The following is a 19,033-nucleotide window of genomic DNA, read 5'->3' as shown; positions in this document are numbered from 1 at the left end:
TAGTTTGCTTATCTTTTTCTAGTTTCTTAAGGTAGATAGTTAGGTCATCTTTCTTCGTCCAGGATGTGATTGGGCTTTCTGAGGGTCCCTATTCCTGGTTTTTGTTAACCCCTAACCTTATCTTTCCAGGGCATGTATGCACTCATTTATTTTTAATGATTGCCAGAGCAGATTGTCTGGTTTGCTCTAGAGCAGGGGTCAGCAAACTTCTTCTGTAAAGAGCCAGATAGTAACTATTTTAGTTTTTGCAAGTCATACATCTGTCACAACTGCTCAGTTCTGCTACTGCAGTGCAAAAGCAGCCATAGACAATAGAAGAAACGGGCACAGCTGTGTTCCAATAAAACTTTATTCCCAATACAGACAGCTAACAGGATTTGGCCAATGGGCCCAAGTTTGCCAACCCTTGCCCTAGAGCATCAAAATTCAGAAGGTATAAACACTTAAAATAATATTTTCAAAGCTTGTGAAATCTTCTCATTGCCCCGCATCCTCCACACCCTTCCCCACTCATCTCTCTGAGGTGTTGGTGGCAGACCTGCTGTGCGGGGCCAGAACCATTGGCTGGTGGAGTTGATGATGGACTGAGGCCCCTCCTCACTCCTTACCGCACTCACCGTTGTGGACCTGAGGGCTTCTTTAGGGCTGCTCAGGCTGGACACCAAAATATCCAGCTTCAGCCTGCAATATTATGTCTAAAAGCATTTATTAATGGCTTACGTGCTCTATACTGGGCTCTATGCAAAAACAATGGAGAACTGGACAACTGTTATAGACCTGATATAGGCCTGGGGTTTTTGTTATGGGAGTTAACACATAGGCAGGACATACAGTCAACCAACTTAAACCAGGGATTTCGTGTTAGGAGGAGTGTGTAGGGGCAGCTCTGCTTTTCTAGGTACCCAGAGATGAAAAGAAAAATGCCTATGATTGTGAAAGTGCAATTTTTCTGAAACAAATACCTTAAAATGGAGGTGTTACACCCTGAAAATAGGTCACCTTCTCTCTTTCAAATGGTGGGTGACACCCCCTGCTTCCTGTGGCAGGGGATTAGAAGTTTCTCTGTAGACAATGAAAAAGGAAAAGGAATGCCTGTGATTATAAACTTTAAGAGGAGATAAAAACACTGTTAAAATATAATAAACTCTAGAGATATTTATACATTAAAAAAATTGGCAGAAGGCCGGCCCCGTGGCTTAGCGGTTGGGTGCGTGCGCTCCGCTACTGGCGGCCCGGGTTCGGATCCCGGGCGCGCACCGACACACTGCTTCTCCCGCCGTGCTGAGGCCGCGTCCCACATACAGCAACTAGAAGGATGTGCAGCTATGACCTACAACTGTCTACTGGGGCTTTGGGGGAAAAATAAATAAACAAAATAAAAATTAAAAAAAAAAAAATTGGCAGGGATGTTTTCCACCAAAGAGTAGTCTTCATGGTTGGGAGATAGACCACTCTGGGGTGGTTGGGTTGCTCTAGGGAAGGGCTAGCAGTCACTGGTGTCACACGCTTGCTGAGGGGAGGCTGGAGCTCAGGCCAGTCCCGAGTTCGCCAGCAGTGAGCCGGGTTTGGGGGAGGCCTTGAGTCCTAGACGCACTGGGTTACCTGTACCCAAATGTAGTTTTTGCATAAACAGAATAGTACTCTTTTTTGTGTGTGTGAGGAAGATCATCCCTGAGCTAACATCCATGCCAATCCTCCTCTTTTTGCTGAGGAGGACCAGCCCTGAGCTAACATCTATTGCCAATCCTCCTCCTTTTTTCCCCCCTTTTTCTCCCCAAAGCCCCAGTAGATGGTTGTATGTCATAGTTGCACTTCCTTCTAGTTGCTGTATGTGGGATGCTGCCTCAGCATGGCCAGACAAGCAGTGCTTTGGTACGCGCCCAGCATCCAAACCTGGGCTGCCAGTAGCGGAGCACGCGCACTCAACCGCTAAACCATGGGGCCGGCCCCAGAATAGTACTCTAAATGTGTTTTTTTTGTTGTTTTTCCTTTATAAAATTATTTTAAAATTACAAAATGATACTCATTGTAACCAGTTAACACATCAGAGATAACGTAAAGAAAAAGTGGGTTTCCCTCCTAAAAGTGTTCTGCACCCAACTCCAATGTGTGGGGAGGGTTTTTCCCCCACACCAACAAGCAATTCTCCAACACAAGGTGGGTGTCCTACCATTTGATTAGATTCTGACACAATCTACCTGGAGATAGCGTCAGATCCCGTAGATTGAAGGCTCAGTCCCACAAGACAGCCCTCTCATTCAGATACCAATTGCAAGTCCAGATTGTCACCTGTACTTCTGACAGACTGGCTATAAATCAGAGGTTCACACGACCTCTTCCTTGGGTTCTATTAATTTACTAGAGCAGCTCACAGAACTCAGGAAACCAGTTTACTCACAAGATTATCAGTTTATTAGAAAGGATATTAAAGGATACGAATCAACAGTCAGACAAAGAGATGCATAGGATGTGTTCTCCGACAAAGGAGCTTCTGTCCTCTTGGAATTTGGGGTCCTGGCACAGTGGCACGTGGAAGCTCTCCTTTTGGGTTTTTCTTTATTACAAAGGCATGGTTGATTACACCATCAGCCATTGGTGGTTGACTCAACCTCCAGCCCCTCTCCCCTCCCAGGAAATCACAGGATGGGACTGAAAGTTCCAACCCTCTACTCATGGTTGGTTCTCCTGGCAACCAGCCTCCATCCTTAGGGGCTTTCAAAAGTCGCTTCATGAACATAAACCCAGCTGTGGTGGAAGGGGGCTTGTTAGGAATCAGAAGACACCCATTTCTCCTTTATGGCTCTTAAAGCTATTTTAGGATATTAATTAAACAAAATTTTAGGATATTATTATATTAATATTAATATTAATATTTTAGGATAATATTAAACAAAAGATGCTCCCATTGCTCTAGCGACTCAGAAAATTCCGTGGGTTTTGGTAGCCAGGAACCACGGACGAAGACCAAATATATGAGAAATATGTTTTGGTCATCTGAATGATCAAACATATATTTGTTATAAATCACATTATCGCACCTGCATACTCCTGAAGTAACCAGTGTGGATGCCTAGTGTTCTCTTCTGGCGCCTTTCCCTATGCTCCTCTACATGCATTTATGGATTTTTTGAAATGCTTGCTTGTTTTTACAAAAATGGGGGCAAATTTCATACTCTATCCCGTGACTTGTATTTCTCACTTAACAAGAAGTCGTAGACATTCTGCTGGGTCAGGGTTTTAAACCCATGCTTTTTAAGTAGTTACTTAATATTACATGATATGAATGTGCCATAATTTATGGCACATTCATATTCTCTATTCATTCTTTTACTCTCTTTTGTACTAGTAGTTTTATTCCTTTTCTCACTCTTAATAGTCTATATTTTTTGATTTTCTCTTTTCTTCTTAATCAGGCTGCCAAATACTTATGTATTTTGTTAATCTTTTAAAAGATCAGCTTTTGTTCTCTGTATCCTCCCCTTTGTTATTTTTTTCTTCTGTTTCATTAATTTCATATTTCCTTTAATCAAATACCTCTTCCTACTGTCATTTAATTTATATTGATCTTTTTATCACTTCTTAAGTTAAATACTTTGTTAATTTATTTTTCTGCCTTTTTTAACTTATAAATACATCTAGAGTTATTCTTTTTTTTCCTTCTGAATACAGGATTAGTGTTCCTCTCAACGTCTGGATAAAATATTCTCATTTTCATTACTTTCTAGATAATATGAAATTAAAAAACTTTCTCCTTATTTGGCCAACATGGCTCAAATTTGTTTCTATTATATTTTTCCCCCTTGTTGATTTGCAAGTTCTACTATGCTTTTAGTTCTGCAAGTAGTTATAGTCCACCCTTAGAAGCCATAATTATACTTTTTCTATATTTCCCAACCAAGAAACATTACTTACTAGCTCCTCCACCTACCAAATATGAAATCTCGAGGATACTTTTACTTTCCCATTGTCCATAAACACCCTCACCTCTTACCCCCAAACCCTTACATTTTGAGAAGATAGTTTAATTTGGTCTGTTATTAAAGTAAGTCTCTTCAGTTTCAAGAATCCGTACTTACAACTTATATTGCAAATGGCCAGTGACATTACCATCATCTATTTAGCATTAACAAAGTATTTTATGAAATTTTGGCTAACTTTTGTTTCCTCTTCTTTAGTAGCTAATAATAGTAAAGCAATAATGAAATACCAATAGCGATTATTTCTGTAACTCAAACTGTGAGCCAGATATTGTTCTAGGACTTTACATAAATTATCTCATTTAATCCTCACAATAACCTTTTGAGGTAAGGTTATTATCTGTGTTTCACAGATGAGGAAATGAAGCACAGAGAAGTTAAAACACTTTCCCATGTCACACAGCTAGGACTGGGAGCTGCAGGATTTGGCCTTAGATAGTCTGGTTTCACAGTCTGTGCTCCTAACCACCACGCTCTTTCACGTGTCCTGAAGAGCTTTTTCTTTTCTGTTGCTGGCGTCTTTGGGCTAAAAAGTGATTTTAGGCACAAACATGAGAGAGGGGCTCTACTGGAGTTACTGGGAACAAAAGGCAGCATCTACTCCTTGGCCCACTTCATCTGAGCAAATTCTGTTCTCCAGCTAGAAAGAGAAACAGTTCTTTTGGAAGCTCCAGATGCAAATGGTCACATTGAAGTTCTGGCATCACCCTCTGTGTGTTAGAGACACGGGATACCTGGGAAGGTGACGCCCACACAAATAATAATCATGACTACATTTATCATTGTTTTTTAAACTCTGATATATCTGACCCTGAAGAGTCCTGTTGACCTGGCCAAATACTGATGAAATAGCATAATTATCACCATCACACTCTTGGTATTTAGTCAAGAGTAAGTTGGAGTTCTGAGGTGAAGGCAGGAAAACATAGATTTATTTCGGGCTCTCTCTCTCTCTCTCTTTCTCTCTATGTCTCTGTCTCTCTCTGTCTCTATCTCATCTCCCTCTAAGAGAGGACTGTATTTCCCTCACATTTATTGGGCTTCCCCCTTTACCCAAATATAGACAGAAATGCCTAGTGTGAATTTGGGGAACAATGATGTTATATCTAGCTGCAAAGTGAGCCAATCCCAGTTAAGAATGGGGCCTTCTTCGTGAGCTCCCCTCAGATGCAGAAATTGTGTCACCCTTCTGGTCTTTACATAAAAGGGCTGGAACTTAATGGTGCCTGCTTCCCAGGGCACTTTTCATACCATCAACATATCACAAAGTGTTTATTGAGTGCTTGCAACATGCTTAACAAATGCAGGGGATTGTAAGAGGTGCAATCAGCAGAAAAAGTTTGTGTTTTAGAATTTTGACATTCTTGGTCGTGGTGAGGGAGACAATAACATGCATTAAATAATGGAATGTGGCACCAGGTAATTAGTTGCATGGCACTGGCAGTAAGCATGCTATTTATTCAGAAAAGAGGGATGAGGAAAGGCTTCATGGAAAAGGAGGAACTTGACGGAGGCCTGAGTAGAATTTGTGCCCTGGGAGAACAGCAGGGCAGAGCGACAGTGATGAGAGTGATCCTCTGGCCTGGGGGATGGTGAAGGAGTGAACCTGATGAGAGGACGGGGCTGAGGAATTATGGAAAGTGAGGTCTGTGTTATTTTCAAATATTTATTTGAAATTGCATTTCAAGTATTTTTAAAAAGGTAATATCGTGCCTCTCAGGCAAATAAAACATAAACATGTGCCAAAGATTTTATTGAACTCATTTTATTTAACTTACTGGAGGAGCCAGTAAGATGTTGAAGAGCATTTGAGAAGCTAGGTATGGATACTGGATAGATACAGATCAAATCCATAAATTCATAGTTAGGCAATTTAATAAATAGACGTAAGGATAAGATTGCTGGGTTAGATACAAAACTGGGTAAGGTCTTACAGGACAACAAACCCAAATCTTTTGGATTGTCTGTTCTACTGGACGGAAGTTATTTGCATCTCTGCTGGAAAAAAATCTATACGTTAACGTGTAACTTCACTAAGTCTGGGACATTTAATACATTTAATCAATAGTAAATGGTGAGTAGAACTAAGCACATTCACCTGGATGGTCCTTGGGTAGCCTTTGTTCTATATGACCTGGAAAGGATATGCTGCACACGTTTTTTTTTCTAATTTCCAAGTTCTAGATAAAATACCGACCTACAAGAAATGGAGGAAAAACTGGGGTTTGCTTCAGTGCCCTTCTATGGCTCCGACATGGGAGGCCCTGTGTGTTTTTGTTCTCTATTAAGTTCTTGAATAACTCAGACAGAGAAGTCCAAAGGTGTCTTTGGCCCAAAGTCCCATCTTCTTCCTCCCCAAATCTTTTCATCTTAGTTCCCACTGACAAGCAGCTGGCTCTGGGGTTGGGCTTGGCATTCATTCCCTGCTCTGGATGAAGGTAGAGATATAGACTGGAAGAAATGGGGCCCGAGGCAAGGTTCCCAGGCCAGAAAGGCCCATTTAACCCCCGTGCTGGTTCCCAGGTGCCGAGCCCTGGCAGGGCTGAGCTGGGTCCTCAGGGCCTGCCACGCTGGCCTGTGGGCTCCTGGTGCTTTTTTCTCTTGCTGGCTCTTCCTACCCCGAATGGCCTCTCAGTGTGTTGCAGGCGCCATGTACATCACCGGCTTTGCTGAATCCATCTCAGATTTGCTGAGCCTCAGGAATATCTGGGCTGTGCGAGGAATTTCCGTTGTGGTGCTTCTGGCCTTGCTGGGGATTAACCTGGCAGGTGTCATGTGGATAATCCGCCTCCAGCTGCTGCTGCTGTTCCTGCTGGCCGTGTCCACACTGGACTTCGTGGTGGGCTCCTTCACGCACCTGGACCCGGGTAAGCCTTTTGGACTTCAGTAGATGGCCTTATTCGGGTCTGCCCTGCTTTCTAGACGTTTATAGGTGTGAGTTGGCAAGACTACCCCCAATAGGCTTTACCTGTAATTAATGTGGGCTATCCTGGAGAGGTGAGTGGGTGGGTCTTGGTGCAGCTTCAGCGGCTGAAAGCCACTCTTCGTATAGACATTTCCACTTAGCACATTTTCCATGTTTCTTTTTGTTTTCTTTCTATTAAAAGAAACCCAGAACATTTAGATCAAACAAAGAATAAGGTAGAACTGGATAGATAAAGATCAAATTCATAACAGTGATTAGGGGAGTGGCAAGAAATAGATTTGGGAGTAGGGAGGAAAATAGATTTTATCAGTCATATTTTTCCTTTTTTTTTAAAGGACTTGATGCAAATATAACAAATGTTAACAATTATCATTTCTGGGAGATGAGGACTGATATAGGTTTGATTATCTATAGTTTTCTATATTAAATTTTTTTCAAAATAAAAATATGAAACCATTAACGCAGCTTAAAGAAAGAAAATAAACAGCCAGGTTTGCACGATTTGGAAATGGTATCCTGTATTTGTAATCAGTCCATCACTGTTTAATCTTGGGTTTTCCTCAGCCTTGGGGATGCTTGGCAGCTCCAATCCTAAATCCTTATGCTCTGAGTGAGAAGCTGTCACCCGGAGTGTTCATAACTTCGTAGCTTTGTGATTTGGGTTGGTTTGGCATCAAAAGTCATTGTTTCTCTTCAGAGTACAGAGCTATTCCTAGGGTGCTGTAGAAAAACGTAACTGCCTGATATTTCACACTCCAGGGACTCTATCTTTATATGGCAATAGTGACCAGGCATCTACATGGGAACATGGACAGGGAAAGGAAGATGGGGCCACCAGCTGTGTTAAAAAAGAACAAAAAAGAAAAAGAAAAAAAGATCTGCAGCAGAGACACTCGCCTCTAACGGTGGTGGTGGTGGTGGTGATGGCCACTGCACTGGACCGAGCACTTGCTGAGGCCAGGCATTTTGCTCAGCACCTCACATGGCTCACATTGTGTCATCCTTATTGTAACCTCAGGAGGGAAGAACAGTTATACCCATTTGATAGATGAAGAATCTGGGGCTCAGAGATTACATAATTCATGGTAATACATGGCAGAGCTGGGAATGAGACTAGATTTATTTGACTCTGAAGTTGAGCTGTTCCCTGAGGTGGGAAGCTGGGCAGGTCTTCACATGACTGGCAGTCTTTTTGTGATAGCAGCTCTGCTTTTCCCTTTCAAGGCTGCCCCTGATGTGTGTTCCATACAGGCTTGTCTTTCATAAAAATGTTGGTTGAAGGAAGGTCAGAATTCTATTGGTACACACTGATCTGGCCTTATCACTTCTTCATATATTGAAATTCTTCTGTTGGAAAATAGTCACTCCCCTGAGCTCCCTGAGTGCCCCCTACCCTCTGGCATCCTGGCCCCTCCCCCAGAACCTCCAGACTGCCCCATGATCCAGCATCTAAAGGGTTAACCCCTGTACAGAAGGGGCTCCAGGATCTGCGCTGATGCTAAGGGCCACTGTGGTGTCCAAATAGATCACTTGAAGCCTGGGCTTTGCAGCCTGTTAAATATTTGGAGCATCTCTGTTGGAGGGAAGGGGTGGTTATTTTCCTGGCCTTGTCCCACCCTGCAGAGACAGCCCACATCCTGAGGGAGACCTGCTGGCAGTTTGCCCATCAAACTGTCAGTGAGGGAGAAAGAGAGTCTACCCCATCTCCGATTCCTGGTGCTCTCCCCCTCTGTCTATATGGCTGCTGAAAGGGCATAATGAGTTAAATTGCAGGGCGATGCTGCTGCCCTCTGTGAAACCTAGCTAGGCTGATGTATTTTCCTTCTTGATTGGAACTTTTCTTGGCTGCTCTTCTAAGTTACTCCAAATATTTCTCTTTCCTTCTGGTCAGTACATTAGCAGGGTGTAGTGTGAAATGAAATTTATTTTCAATCATTCCCATAGCAACTAGCCCCTCCAGAATCTGTTTTTGGTATCAGTGATGTTTTATATGGGCTATTTTCTTTGAGGTTAAAAATCTAAACTAAAACTAGACCATAAACCTTCAGAATGGATTTAGTGGAATGACTTCAACTCTTTAAAAAAATGACATATACATAGATATTTGAAAAAAGACTGGAAGGAACTATGCAAAGTGTTAACAGGAATTGTGTTTCTGCTGAGATTATGGGTGGCTGTATTATTTCATTTCTATTTTTCCTTCAATTGTTCTGTTGCTTTTTTATTTTAATTAGTAGAATTTAGTTTTTAGAGCAGTTTTAGGTTTATAGAAAATTAAGCAGAGAGTACAGAGGTTCCTATATCCTTCCTCTCTCCTTTCCCCACCACTGTTTTCCCTATTATGAACATCTTGCATTAATGTGGTACATTTCTTACAACTGATAAACCGATTGTGACACATTATTATTAACTAAAGTCCATAGTTTAGATTAGGATTCACCCTTTGTGTTGTACATTCTATAGGTTTTGACAAATATATAATGACATTTATCCACCATTGTGGTATCATACAGAATAGTTTCAATACCTTAAAAATCCCTGTGCTCCACCTGTTCATCCCCCCTCCCTCCCCCACACTTGACTTCCTGGTAACCACTGATCTTTTACTGTCTCTATAGTTTTGCCTTTTCCAGAATATCATAGAGTTAGAATCATACAGTATGTACTCTTTTCAGACTGGCTTCTTTCACTTAGTAACATGCATTTAAGGTTTCTCCATGTCTTTTCATGGCTTGATAGCTCATGTCTTTTTATCCCTGAATAACATTCCATAGTATAGATGTGCTCAGTTTTTAATTGGGTTGTTTTCTTATTGTTGAGTCTTAAGAATTCTTTGTATATTTTGGATACAAGCCCTTTATCAGATATATGTTTTGCAAATATTTTCTCCCAGTCTGTGGTTTACCTTTTCATTCTTTTAACAGCATCTTTTGCAGCATGGAAGTTTTTAATTGTAATGAAGTCTAACTTAGCAATTTTTTTTCTTTCATGGGTCATGGTTTTGGTATTGTACCTAAAAACCCATTAGTAAACCAAAGGCTGCCTAGATTTTTCCTGTTATCTTCTAGAAGTTTTATTTAGGCATAGCTCAGAGATATTGTGGGTTTGGTTCTAGACCATTGCAGTAAAGTGAATATCGCAATAAAGCAAGTCACACGAATTTTTTGGTTTGCCAGTGCATATGAAAGTTATGTTTAAACTACACTGTAGTCTAAGTGTGCAATAGCATTGTGTCACAAAAATATACATACCTTAATTAAAAAATACTTTATTGCTAAAAAATGCTGACCATCATCTGAGTCTTCAGCGAGTCATAATCTTTTTGCTGGTGAAGGGTCTGGTAAAAAATTTAACATCTGAGAAGCACAATAAAACAAGGTATGCCTGTAGTTTTGTGATTTACGTTTAGGTCTGTGATCCATTTTGAGTTTATTTTTGTGTAAAATGTAAAGTGAGTGTCTAGATTAATCTTCTTTTTTGCACGTGGATGTCTAGCTCTTCCAGCACCATTTGTTGAAATGACTGTCCTGTCTCCATTGAATTGCCGTTCCTCCTCTGTCAAAGATCAGTTGGCTGTATTTGTGTGGGTCTAATTCTGGGCTCTCTAATCTGTTCCATTGATCTATGTGTCTATTCTTTCTCCAGTACCACACTGTCTTGATTGTGTAGTAGTTGTTGTGATTGTGTAGTAAGTCTTGAAGTTGGGTAGTGTCAGTCCTCCAGCTCTGTCCTTTTCCACTAGCGTCACTCTTTAAATCAGAAAATAAAATTTAAAAAATACTCTTAAGCCTAACTTTCTTTCTTTCCCTTTCTTTCAATATAAAAGACTAAAAAAAATCCAATCCTGAAATGTAGAAAGTAAAAAAAACTCCATTTTCCCACTTCTACTCTCCAGAGGGAGAACAGTACAGGTATTAGTTATTTATTGCTGTTGAACAAATTACCCCAAATTTAGTGGCACAAAACAACAATAAACATTTATTATTTCTTTCCATTTCTGTGGGCCAGGGATTTGGGTGTGGCTTGGCAGGTGGTTCTGGCTCAGGGTTTCTCATGTGGTACAGTCGTATGTCGCCAGGGGCTGCAGTCATCTGAAGGCTTGACCAGGGCTGGAGGATCTGCTTCCAAGGTGAATCACTCACTAGCTGGCAAATTTTTGCTGGTTGTTGGCAGGAGTCCTCAGTTCCTCTCCATGTGGTCCTTTCCTGAGAGCTGCTTAAGTGTCCTCAAGTCATGGGGTGACTGGCCCCAAAAGCAAACAATCAGAGAGAGAGAGATCCTTTAGAAATGAATCACTAAGTCTGGCCCTCATTCAAACAGAGAGGAATTAGTTTCCACCTTTTAAATGGAGAGAGAATTTGCAGACACATTTTAAAACCACAAGTTTTAGTTTTAAAATCTGAAAAAAAATTTTAAATGCACATAAGTAAAACTATATTCTTCTCTTCATTTTAAAGACAAAATAAATGTTTTGTATTGTAAAAATAAAAAAAAAAATCTGAAATATAAAGTGAAAAGTGAAAATTTCTTCCCCTTACTCTATTTTCCCACTCCTACTCCCCAGAGGGAGATTGATAAATATCTTTCCAGTCTATTTTCTATACATGTACAAGCACACATGCACACATGCATGTACATTAACACATACAACATAGTCCTTTGTAAAAATGTAATTAAATTCTACATTGTTTTGCTGCTTTTCCTCTCCCACTCAATAACATATCATAGACATCCTTCAATGTCAGTACATTTAGGATTCCCTCATTCTTTTTTTAATACTTGCACAGTATTCCATATTACAGATCTAAAATACTTTATATTTAAACATTAATTTATTGATGGATATTTAGGTTTTTCCAGTTTGTCAGTATTACAAATACTGCTGACATGAATATCCTTGTACAAAATTTGAAGGATTTCTGTAGGATTTTTCTGTAGGATTTCTGTAGGATTAAGGCTTATAAATAGAATTCATAGGACAAAAGTCAAGCACATTTTAAATTTTGTTAGGTTCTGCCAAATTGGCTTCCAATAAAGTTATTCCCTTCTGAACTCCCACTGACAGTATGTGAGTTATTGACTCCCAGTACCCTGGACAATATTGGATTTGTTCAGTCTTTTAAATTTCTGCCATGTGATGGGCAAAAATTCTGATTTTTTAAAAAAATTTGCTTTTCTTAAATCATTAATGAGGGTTATTTTATTCCCATTTTTATTGCCACTTATATTTCTTTTGTTTGTTTGTTTGAATTATCTATAATCTTTCCCTATTTTTCCTTTAGGTTGTCTTACTTTTTAATAATTTATAGCTCTTCTGCCTTAGCAATTAATTCAACATAAAACAAATATTTGTTTAGCTTTTATTAGTCTAAACAATGTTATATATGTTGAAAATTGTTTCCTAACGTCATTTGTTCTTTTAAAATTAATTTTTATATGAAAAGTAATACATACAAGTAAAAATATTCATTTTTGAGCCAAATGATGTACTCTGATTGCTTTCTTTTTGTATATCTCTCAGCTTTTCCTGAAATTAAGCTTACCCTGTGTATCAGTTTCCTAGGGCTGCCTTAACAAACTACCACAAACTTTGTGGCTTATAACAACAGAAGTTTATTCCCTTACAGTTCTGGAGGCCAGGAGACTGAAATCACAGTGTTGGCCGGGCCGCGCGCTCTCCAAAGGCTCTAGGGGAGAATCCTTCCTTGTCTCTTCCAGCTTCTGATGGCTCCGGGAATTCCTTGGCTTGTGGCGGCATGGCTCCCATCTCTGCCTCTGTCCTCACAGGGCCTTCTCCTCCCCTTGTCTCTCTGTGTGTATTTTGTAAGGACAACTTGTCATTGGAAGTACGTCCAACTTGGGTAATCCAGGATGATCTCATCTGGAGATCCTTAACTCAATTACATCTGCAAAGACCTTTTTTCAAATAAGGTCACATTCACAGGTTCCTAGCATTAGGACGTGGACATATCTTTTTGGAGGCTACCACTCAACTCACTATGCTCTGATTTTTTTCATTTGCTTTATTTTCTAGGCTTTTATCACCATTTTAAAATATGCTCCATAGAGCTTTCAAATACTTACAGGCATTTTCCCAGTGCTCCCTGTATTATGTCTTCTCCTGGAGACTCCCTCCTCCCTGTCCTTCTCCTGGATGGACAATCTCGGGCCTGGATCACTCCTGTGGTGCTGGTACTTTCCTTTGCTGCTCCCAGGTGTTGGTCCCTGTTGTCTGGATCCCAAATCATCCTCTTCTGTCTATGATGGAAAATGTCACTTTTCCACTTTCACGTGTGATTGGTAGGAGATATAAAATCTAGGCTGAAAATAATTTTCCCTTAGAATTTTGAAGTCATTTTTGCTCTACCTTCTAGGCGTCAGCGGCACTTATCTGGGAGTTTGGTGCTATTCGGATTTCTGCTCTTGGAAGGTAACCTCTTCTCTTTCTCCTCCTCAAAGCGCATAGGATCTTCCCTTTACTCTTGAGGTTCTAAAATTTCATAATGAAAATTCTTATTCATTTGCTTGGGCATTTTCCATCTGGAATTTTCAATTATTTCTTTGACGATTTCTTCCCCTTTATTTTCTCTGGTTTAAAATTTTTTATTATTTTTTTGAGTTCTTAGCTGGATGTTGGAGCTCTTGGTTTGAACCTTCTATTATTATTCTTTTTTTAATCTTCTCTCTTCTACAGTTTATCTCTTTTTTCCATCCCTGCTTTATGGGAGAGTTCCTCAACTTTATTTCCAATCTTTTAACTGAAGTTTTTATTTTGGCTCTCCTTAATTTCCAAGAGCTTTTTGTTGTTCTCTGATTGTTAGTTTTAAAATCACATCCTGTTCATGTTTCATGGATATAAAATCTCTTTTTGACATTTTCAGGCTGTAAATTATACAGGTTTTATTTTCTTTTGAAATTTTTTTCTGCTCTCTATATTGTCTGTTTTTCCTAGATTTCTTAGTTTCTATTATCTTGTTTTGTTCTCTGTGTTAATTGCTGCCAGCTTTCTTCAGTGTCTGGTAGTCCTTGGTTGTTCGTTCATTTTTAATAACGAGGCACTGAAAGGCTGATTGGAAGTTCTGTGCACGGTCAGAGTGGGTGGCGATTGTGGCAGGAGGACGTCACTGTTGAGTGATCCTCTGGCAAACTGGACCATTTCACCAGAAATCTCCCAAATGTCAGTTTCTGTAGGTCTTTCCTCTAGTGCAGTTTGTGTTCTCTGGGCAATCTCCAGTCTCCTGCCAGGGGCGTGCCTGGCTGCCGTAGTTCTGGGGGTGGAGTAGAGGTGGGGGAAAGGTTGATGGTCTCATAGTCAGGGTGCAGACTCTCATGTAGTCTTGTTTTCCGCCTGGCACATCATTCCCTCCACTGTGTCTTCCATCTCAAGCCACTCGGTCATATCTCTCATTTCATCTCCAGAGTTCCCATAGCAGTGGATCTTATCATCACCTCCGTTTTCTTACCTCCCAACTCCTTAGCCTGCAGACAGGCAGCAGGGGCCCCTCTTCCTTTCCCCACCTGCTGTCCTGTCTCTTCCAAAACAAGCATCATTTCATAAGGCTCTGTGGAGACACAGAGCTCCATTACTGTAAGAAGCTGAATAGCGTGACAACTTAATTTAAACAAGGCACTCTCAAGTATTTGTTTGGCTTAAAGCTCCTCGAATGCCGTTTTGTTGGATTATATTTCCTTTATGTAAGATGAGTGTCATGCCAAAACGATTTTATTGCCATAGAAGTCAGGCAGCTATAGAGAAAATGCATTTTAGAAAATAAAGTGGCGTGTGGCACATTTTAATTCTATGTTCTGCATTTAAAATGAAATTATGTATCTCCAAGCTTAACTTTTTGGTTGTCTAGGAAGACTGTTGCCTAGCATGGCTCTGTAGTTCCCTCCACTCCAGAGCCCATATTGTACACTCTGCTCTGCCTTGGCCCTCTGCCTCTGCTGGGGGTGGCTCATTGGACGGTGCACAGCAGGACAGGCACAGGGTCACCTCGTGCTGAGTCCAGCAAGTGGGAGCTGGCTCTGCTTGCTGAGGGAGGGGCTCATGCTTGGCTGTAAGAGAAGCTACTTAGGAGCTGTAAAAGGAGTGGGTCAAGCATGCCCGACTTGGCCCTCTGCTAAAATTGCTCTACCACTGACCGCTTGATCTCCAAATCCAGAACCGTTAATTACTTTGTATTCTTGACCCCTTTTGCGCTGTTGACCACTGTCTCAGTCCTTGGGCTGCTATAACAAGATGCCATAGACTGGGTGGTTTATAAACAACAGACGTTTATTTCTTATAGTTCTGGGGCCTGGGAAGTACAAGATCAAGGAGCTGGCAGATTTGGTGTCTGGCCAGGGCCTGCTTCCTGGTTGATAGATGGCCATCTTCTCACTGTGTCCTCCCATGGAGGAAGGGGTGAGGAAGCTCCCTGGGGTATTTTTTATAAGGCACTAATCCCATTGCCTAATCACCTCCCAAAGGCCCCACCTCCTAATACCATCACAATGGACACTTGGTTTCAACATATGAATTTTGGGGGGACACAAACCTTCAGTCTATAGCAACCACCTATGCTGATTTGAAATTGTCTCTTCCCAATTTTTCTATGACACAACACTGTCAACTCTCTTCTTCATCTTCCTTTTCCCTGAGGTGGGCAGGGGGACCCCAGGTCAGTCCTCAGCACTGCTTTGCTCTGTGTTCTCTTCCTCAGAGAGAGCCTTCCACCATCACTGCTGCTCAGGCGATTCTCATCTGCTTCTTCAGCTCTCTTGAACTTACCTCCTGTGTCACCAACTACTATTGGATCTCTAACTGGATGTCTGAGCATCACCTGGGATTAAAAACAAGCAAAGCTAGGGTGAGCCCTGTGGCTGAGTGGTTAAAGTTTGTCACTTTCCACTTCGGCAGCCTGAGTTCTCTGGGTTTGGATCCTGGGCATGGACCTACACCACTCGTCAGCCATGCTGTGGCGGTGACCCACATATAAAGTAGAGGAAGGTTGGCACAGATGTTAGCTCAGGGCTAATCTTCCTCCAGTGAAAAAAGAGGAAGATTGGCAACAGATGTTAGCTCAGGGCAAATCTTCCTCACCAAAAAAAAAAGCAAAGCAAAGTCCTCAATTTCTTCCTCCTCCCTTTATTTGCCTTTTCCTCCTCACACACACCCGCCTCCCCAAAACAATAAGCAAACACAATTAGCTTATCTTCTGAATGGCTACACCATTTCCCCAAGCCTGGAAAGCTTGGGGTTAACTTTTATTTCTCTGTCTAGCTTACACCCTCCTATCCTTTTAACCCCACAGCTCTCACCTTAGATTAGCAGATGTCATTTCTTATGTGCGTCGCTTAGATGATTTCCAAATCTAAATGTATTCTTCCAGGATCTTCCCCTTGGTTGACCACCCCCACCCCATCTTCTATGGATAACCAACCCCTCCCATACACTGAAGCCAGATTACTTTTCTGAAAATAGTGCTTTGTTTATGTCACTACCCAGCTTAAACATTTCCAGTAGCTTTCTATTGCCTATAGGACAAAATCCAAATCCATTAGGTTTTCATTCAATTAGCTTCATGGTCTATCCCTAAATTACTCATTTGGTTATCTCTTCAGCTTTGTACCTTTCTAAATCCTCTTCTTCCCTAAAATATATCTACTCACTGGTTTATAAATACATATGAATACAGCTCTGCTTCTATTTCTGGAATTCTCTTCACTGTGCTCCATTTAACCTAAGTTCTTGCTCTTAGATGAAATAGTTAGTGGGAATTGTACATGAAGACATGGCCTGAAATCCAGGATCCTCTGTGTGGTCTCGAGCCATGTTAGATGTTCTGAGTCTCGGTTTTCTCATCAGTAAAATGAGGATAAAAATATTTACATCTCTGCTTTGCGTTCCTGCCCATCTCGCGTGGCAGCCAGGCCCAGGGCGATGGGTTGGGAAGAGCAACTGCAGCAGTCTGCTCAGGCCCCCAGGGGTGTTAGCGAGGGCGTTGGAGACTCCAGTTCCTCATTAAGAGTTTAAAAAAGGTACTGATAAAATATTTCAGATATACAGGAAATAACATAGCAGATCCTCATCTATCCACCCCCCAAATTTAATGGATAATATTTTGCCAATTTTGCTTCAAATCTCTATTAAAAATAAAAATAAATACAGCATTACAGACACAGTGTAAGCTGCACTTTCATCCACACCCTCTTCTCCCCCGGGCGACGGCTATCCTGAGGCTGATGGATGTCCTTCCCGTGGGTTTTTATCATTCTACCAAACGTAGATGGCCGCAATCCAGCTCCACTATTGTTGAGTGTTTCAAAATTGTACATACATTTTATCATACTGCATGGACCTTTCATGTGATAAATATTTGAATGGTGGATGAATGAATTATTTTGCAATTTGCTGTTCTCACCCAACATATTTTTGAGATTTATCCATGTTTCAACATGCTGTGCCGTTTCATTCATTTTAACTGCTCGCAATGTTGTGGGAAACCCAGATAAGTAAATGGTTACTAAAAAGTGACAAGTACTGTGATGGGGTTATACCTGGGAGCTTCTGGGAGGGAAATGGGGGGGCCTCAACCCAGCCTGAGAGTCAGGAAAGGTTTTCCAGAGGAGATTACCTCTGAGCTGAGGTTAAAGGAGCACAAGATTTGGCCAGAGGAAGAAGAGGAGGAAGCACATCTTGCAGCGAGGGCGGCTTATACAAAGACTCAAGAGTCTGCCACGCTTGGGAAAATGAGAGAGCCCCGGCTGTGAGGAGCAGGCAGAGCCGGGTCATGGAAGGCCTTGTTTGCCACGCTAAGGGCTTGGGCTTTATCTTGGGGTGGTGGGAAATGTGACATCAGTTTTACATTTTAGACACGTTGCTGTGGCCACAGTATGGAAAATCAATGGCTTGAGATAGGGACGAAGAATGGAGGCAGGAAACTTATTTGAGAGGCTGTTGTGGTAATCCAGGAAAGCAATGATGGTGCAGTGCCTCTGGGCATGGGAAGGAGGGGGCAGATTAAAGAGATGAAGATGGAGGGAAGGGGCATGGCCAACACAAGGCTGGCTAGCTAGTGGTGTCATGCACTGGGATCCGGGAGGAATATGGCAGCGGGAACAAATGTAGGGGAGAGAGCGAGGTCAGCCTAAACTCGAGCAAGGCCCACGTGGAGATGACTAGTAGGCGCTAAATATGATGGCCCAGAGCTCTGAGGTGTGGGCTGCTGGAGATAAAGTCATAAGCAGTGTGGGAGTGGGTGGAGCAGTGGGATGGGCTGAAGTGGTTTGGGGAGAGTGTGCTGATTTCATGGCCAACGGAGCCATATTTATTAAGAAGGAATTTAATTCACTAGAAGAGGCATTTTTCACTGCTCTATGTTAAAAAAACCTTCTCTCTGATAAAATTCCAAACATACAAAGCGGGTAAGCTAAAGATTAATATTCTACCCAGGAATGCACCCCGGAATCTCCTCAGGTGACTGTTCCCTGTTCCATTCAGGATGTAGTGAACCCACAAGTGTTTTGGCTGCTCCTCTGGGCCACACAGTCGGCCTGCACTTGTGGATGCTGAGGACAAGGCTTGGGTCTTCCCGGAGTGTATGGTCCCCGGCATCTAGTAGGCATTCAGTAAATATTTGTGCAGGAATGAACACACTAAGTGAAAGATGGTGAGCCCAGACTATGGCCTCCTCTGCCCCAGCAGGTGAAGGCAGCTGCTCTGTGGACACTTTTGCTCTGAAATATCTTCCTGGGTACCCCCTTCCCCGTGGCCGCCTTCTCCTTCTGAGATGAAGAGAGCAGCCCAGCTACCTAGCACCATGACTCGTAGAATCATCTTCCCTGCCAGGCATCTTCCTGAGCCTTCCTTGCGGGCTTCTTTCCCCCTCTGGGAGAAGGGCATCTCTGCATGGCTTTGCTGGGAGGGGTTTTCCAGGTCTCAGTGAGCAAGGCCTGCCTGGACGGCCATGCAGTGCCCAGGATGGCCTCTGTGTGGAGTCACGATTCTGGCTGTTTGTTTTCTGGGCTCTCAGGGCACAGAGCCTTGTCCCAGGGCAGCTGGCTCAGCCTTTCCTCTCTGCCCAAGGAGGTACTAGGAGGAAACATGGACTCCTTTGTGTGGAATGGTTTGTGGTGTCTTGGCAGT

The 19,033-nt window shown here is 42.0% G+C and overlaps 1 protein-coding gene across 3 annotated transcripts in view; it reads left to right on the top strand.

The window, feature by feature from the left end:
* Nucleotides 1-19,033, top strand: part of SLC12A8 (solute carrier family 12 member 8) — a 126,087-nt gene that overhangs the window by 26,229 nt on the left and 80,825 nt on the right. For all 3 annotated transcript variants that reach the window (XM_087439733.1, XM_087439732.1, XM_087439734.1), the window contains exon 4: nucleotides 6,613-6,844. In XM_087439733.1, coding sequence (XP_087295859.1) covers nucleotides 6,613-6,844 — 232 coding nt within the window. The remainder of the gene's footprint in view (nucleotides 1-6,612; nucleotides 6,845-19,033) is intronic.

This window comes from Ceratotherium simum, chromosome 15, assembly GCF_057802395.1.
Source record: "Ceratotherium simum simum isolate JZ-2026a chromosome 15, ASM5780239v1, whole genome shotgun sequence".
NCBI lineage: Eukaryota > Metazoa > Chordata > Mammalia > Perissodactyla > Rhinocerotidae > Ceratotherium > Ceratotherium simum.
Note: the sequence above shows the minus strand (reverse complement) of the source record. Positions and strands in the feature narration are given on the sequence as shown.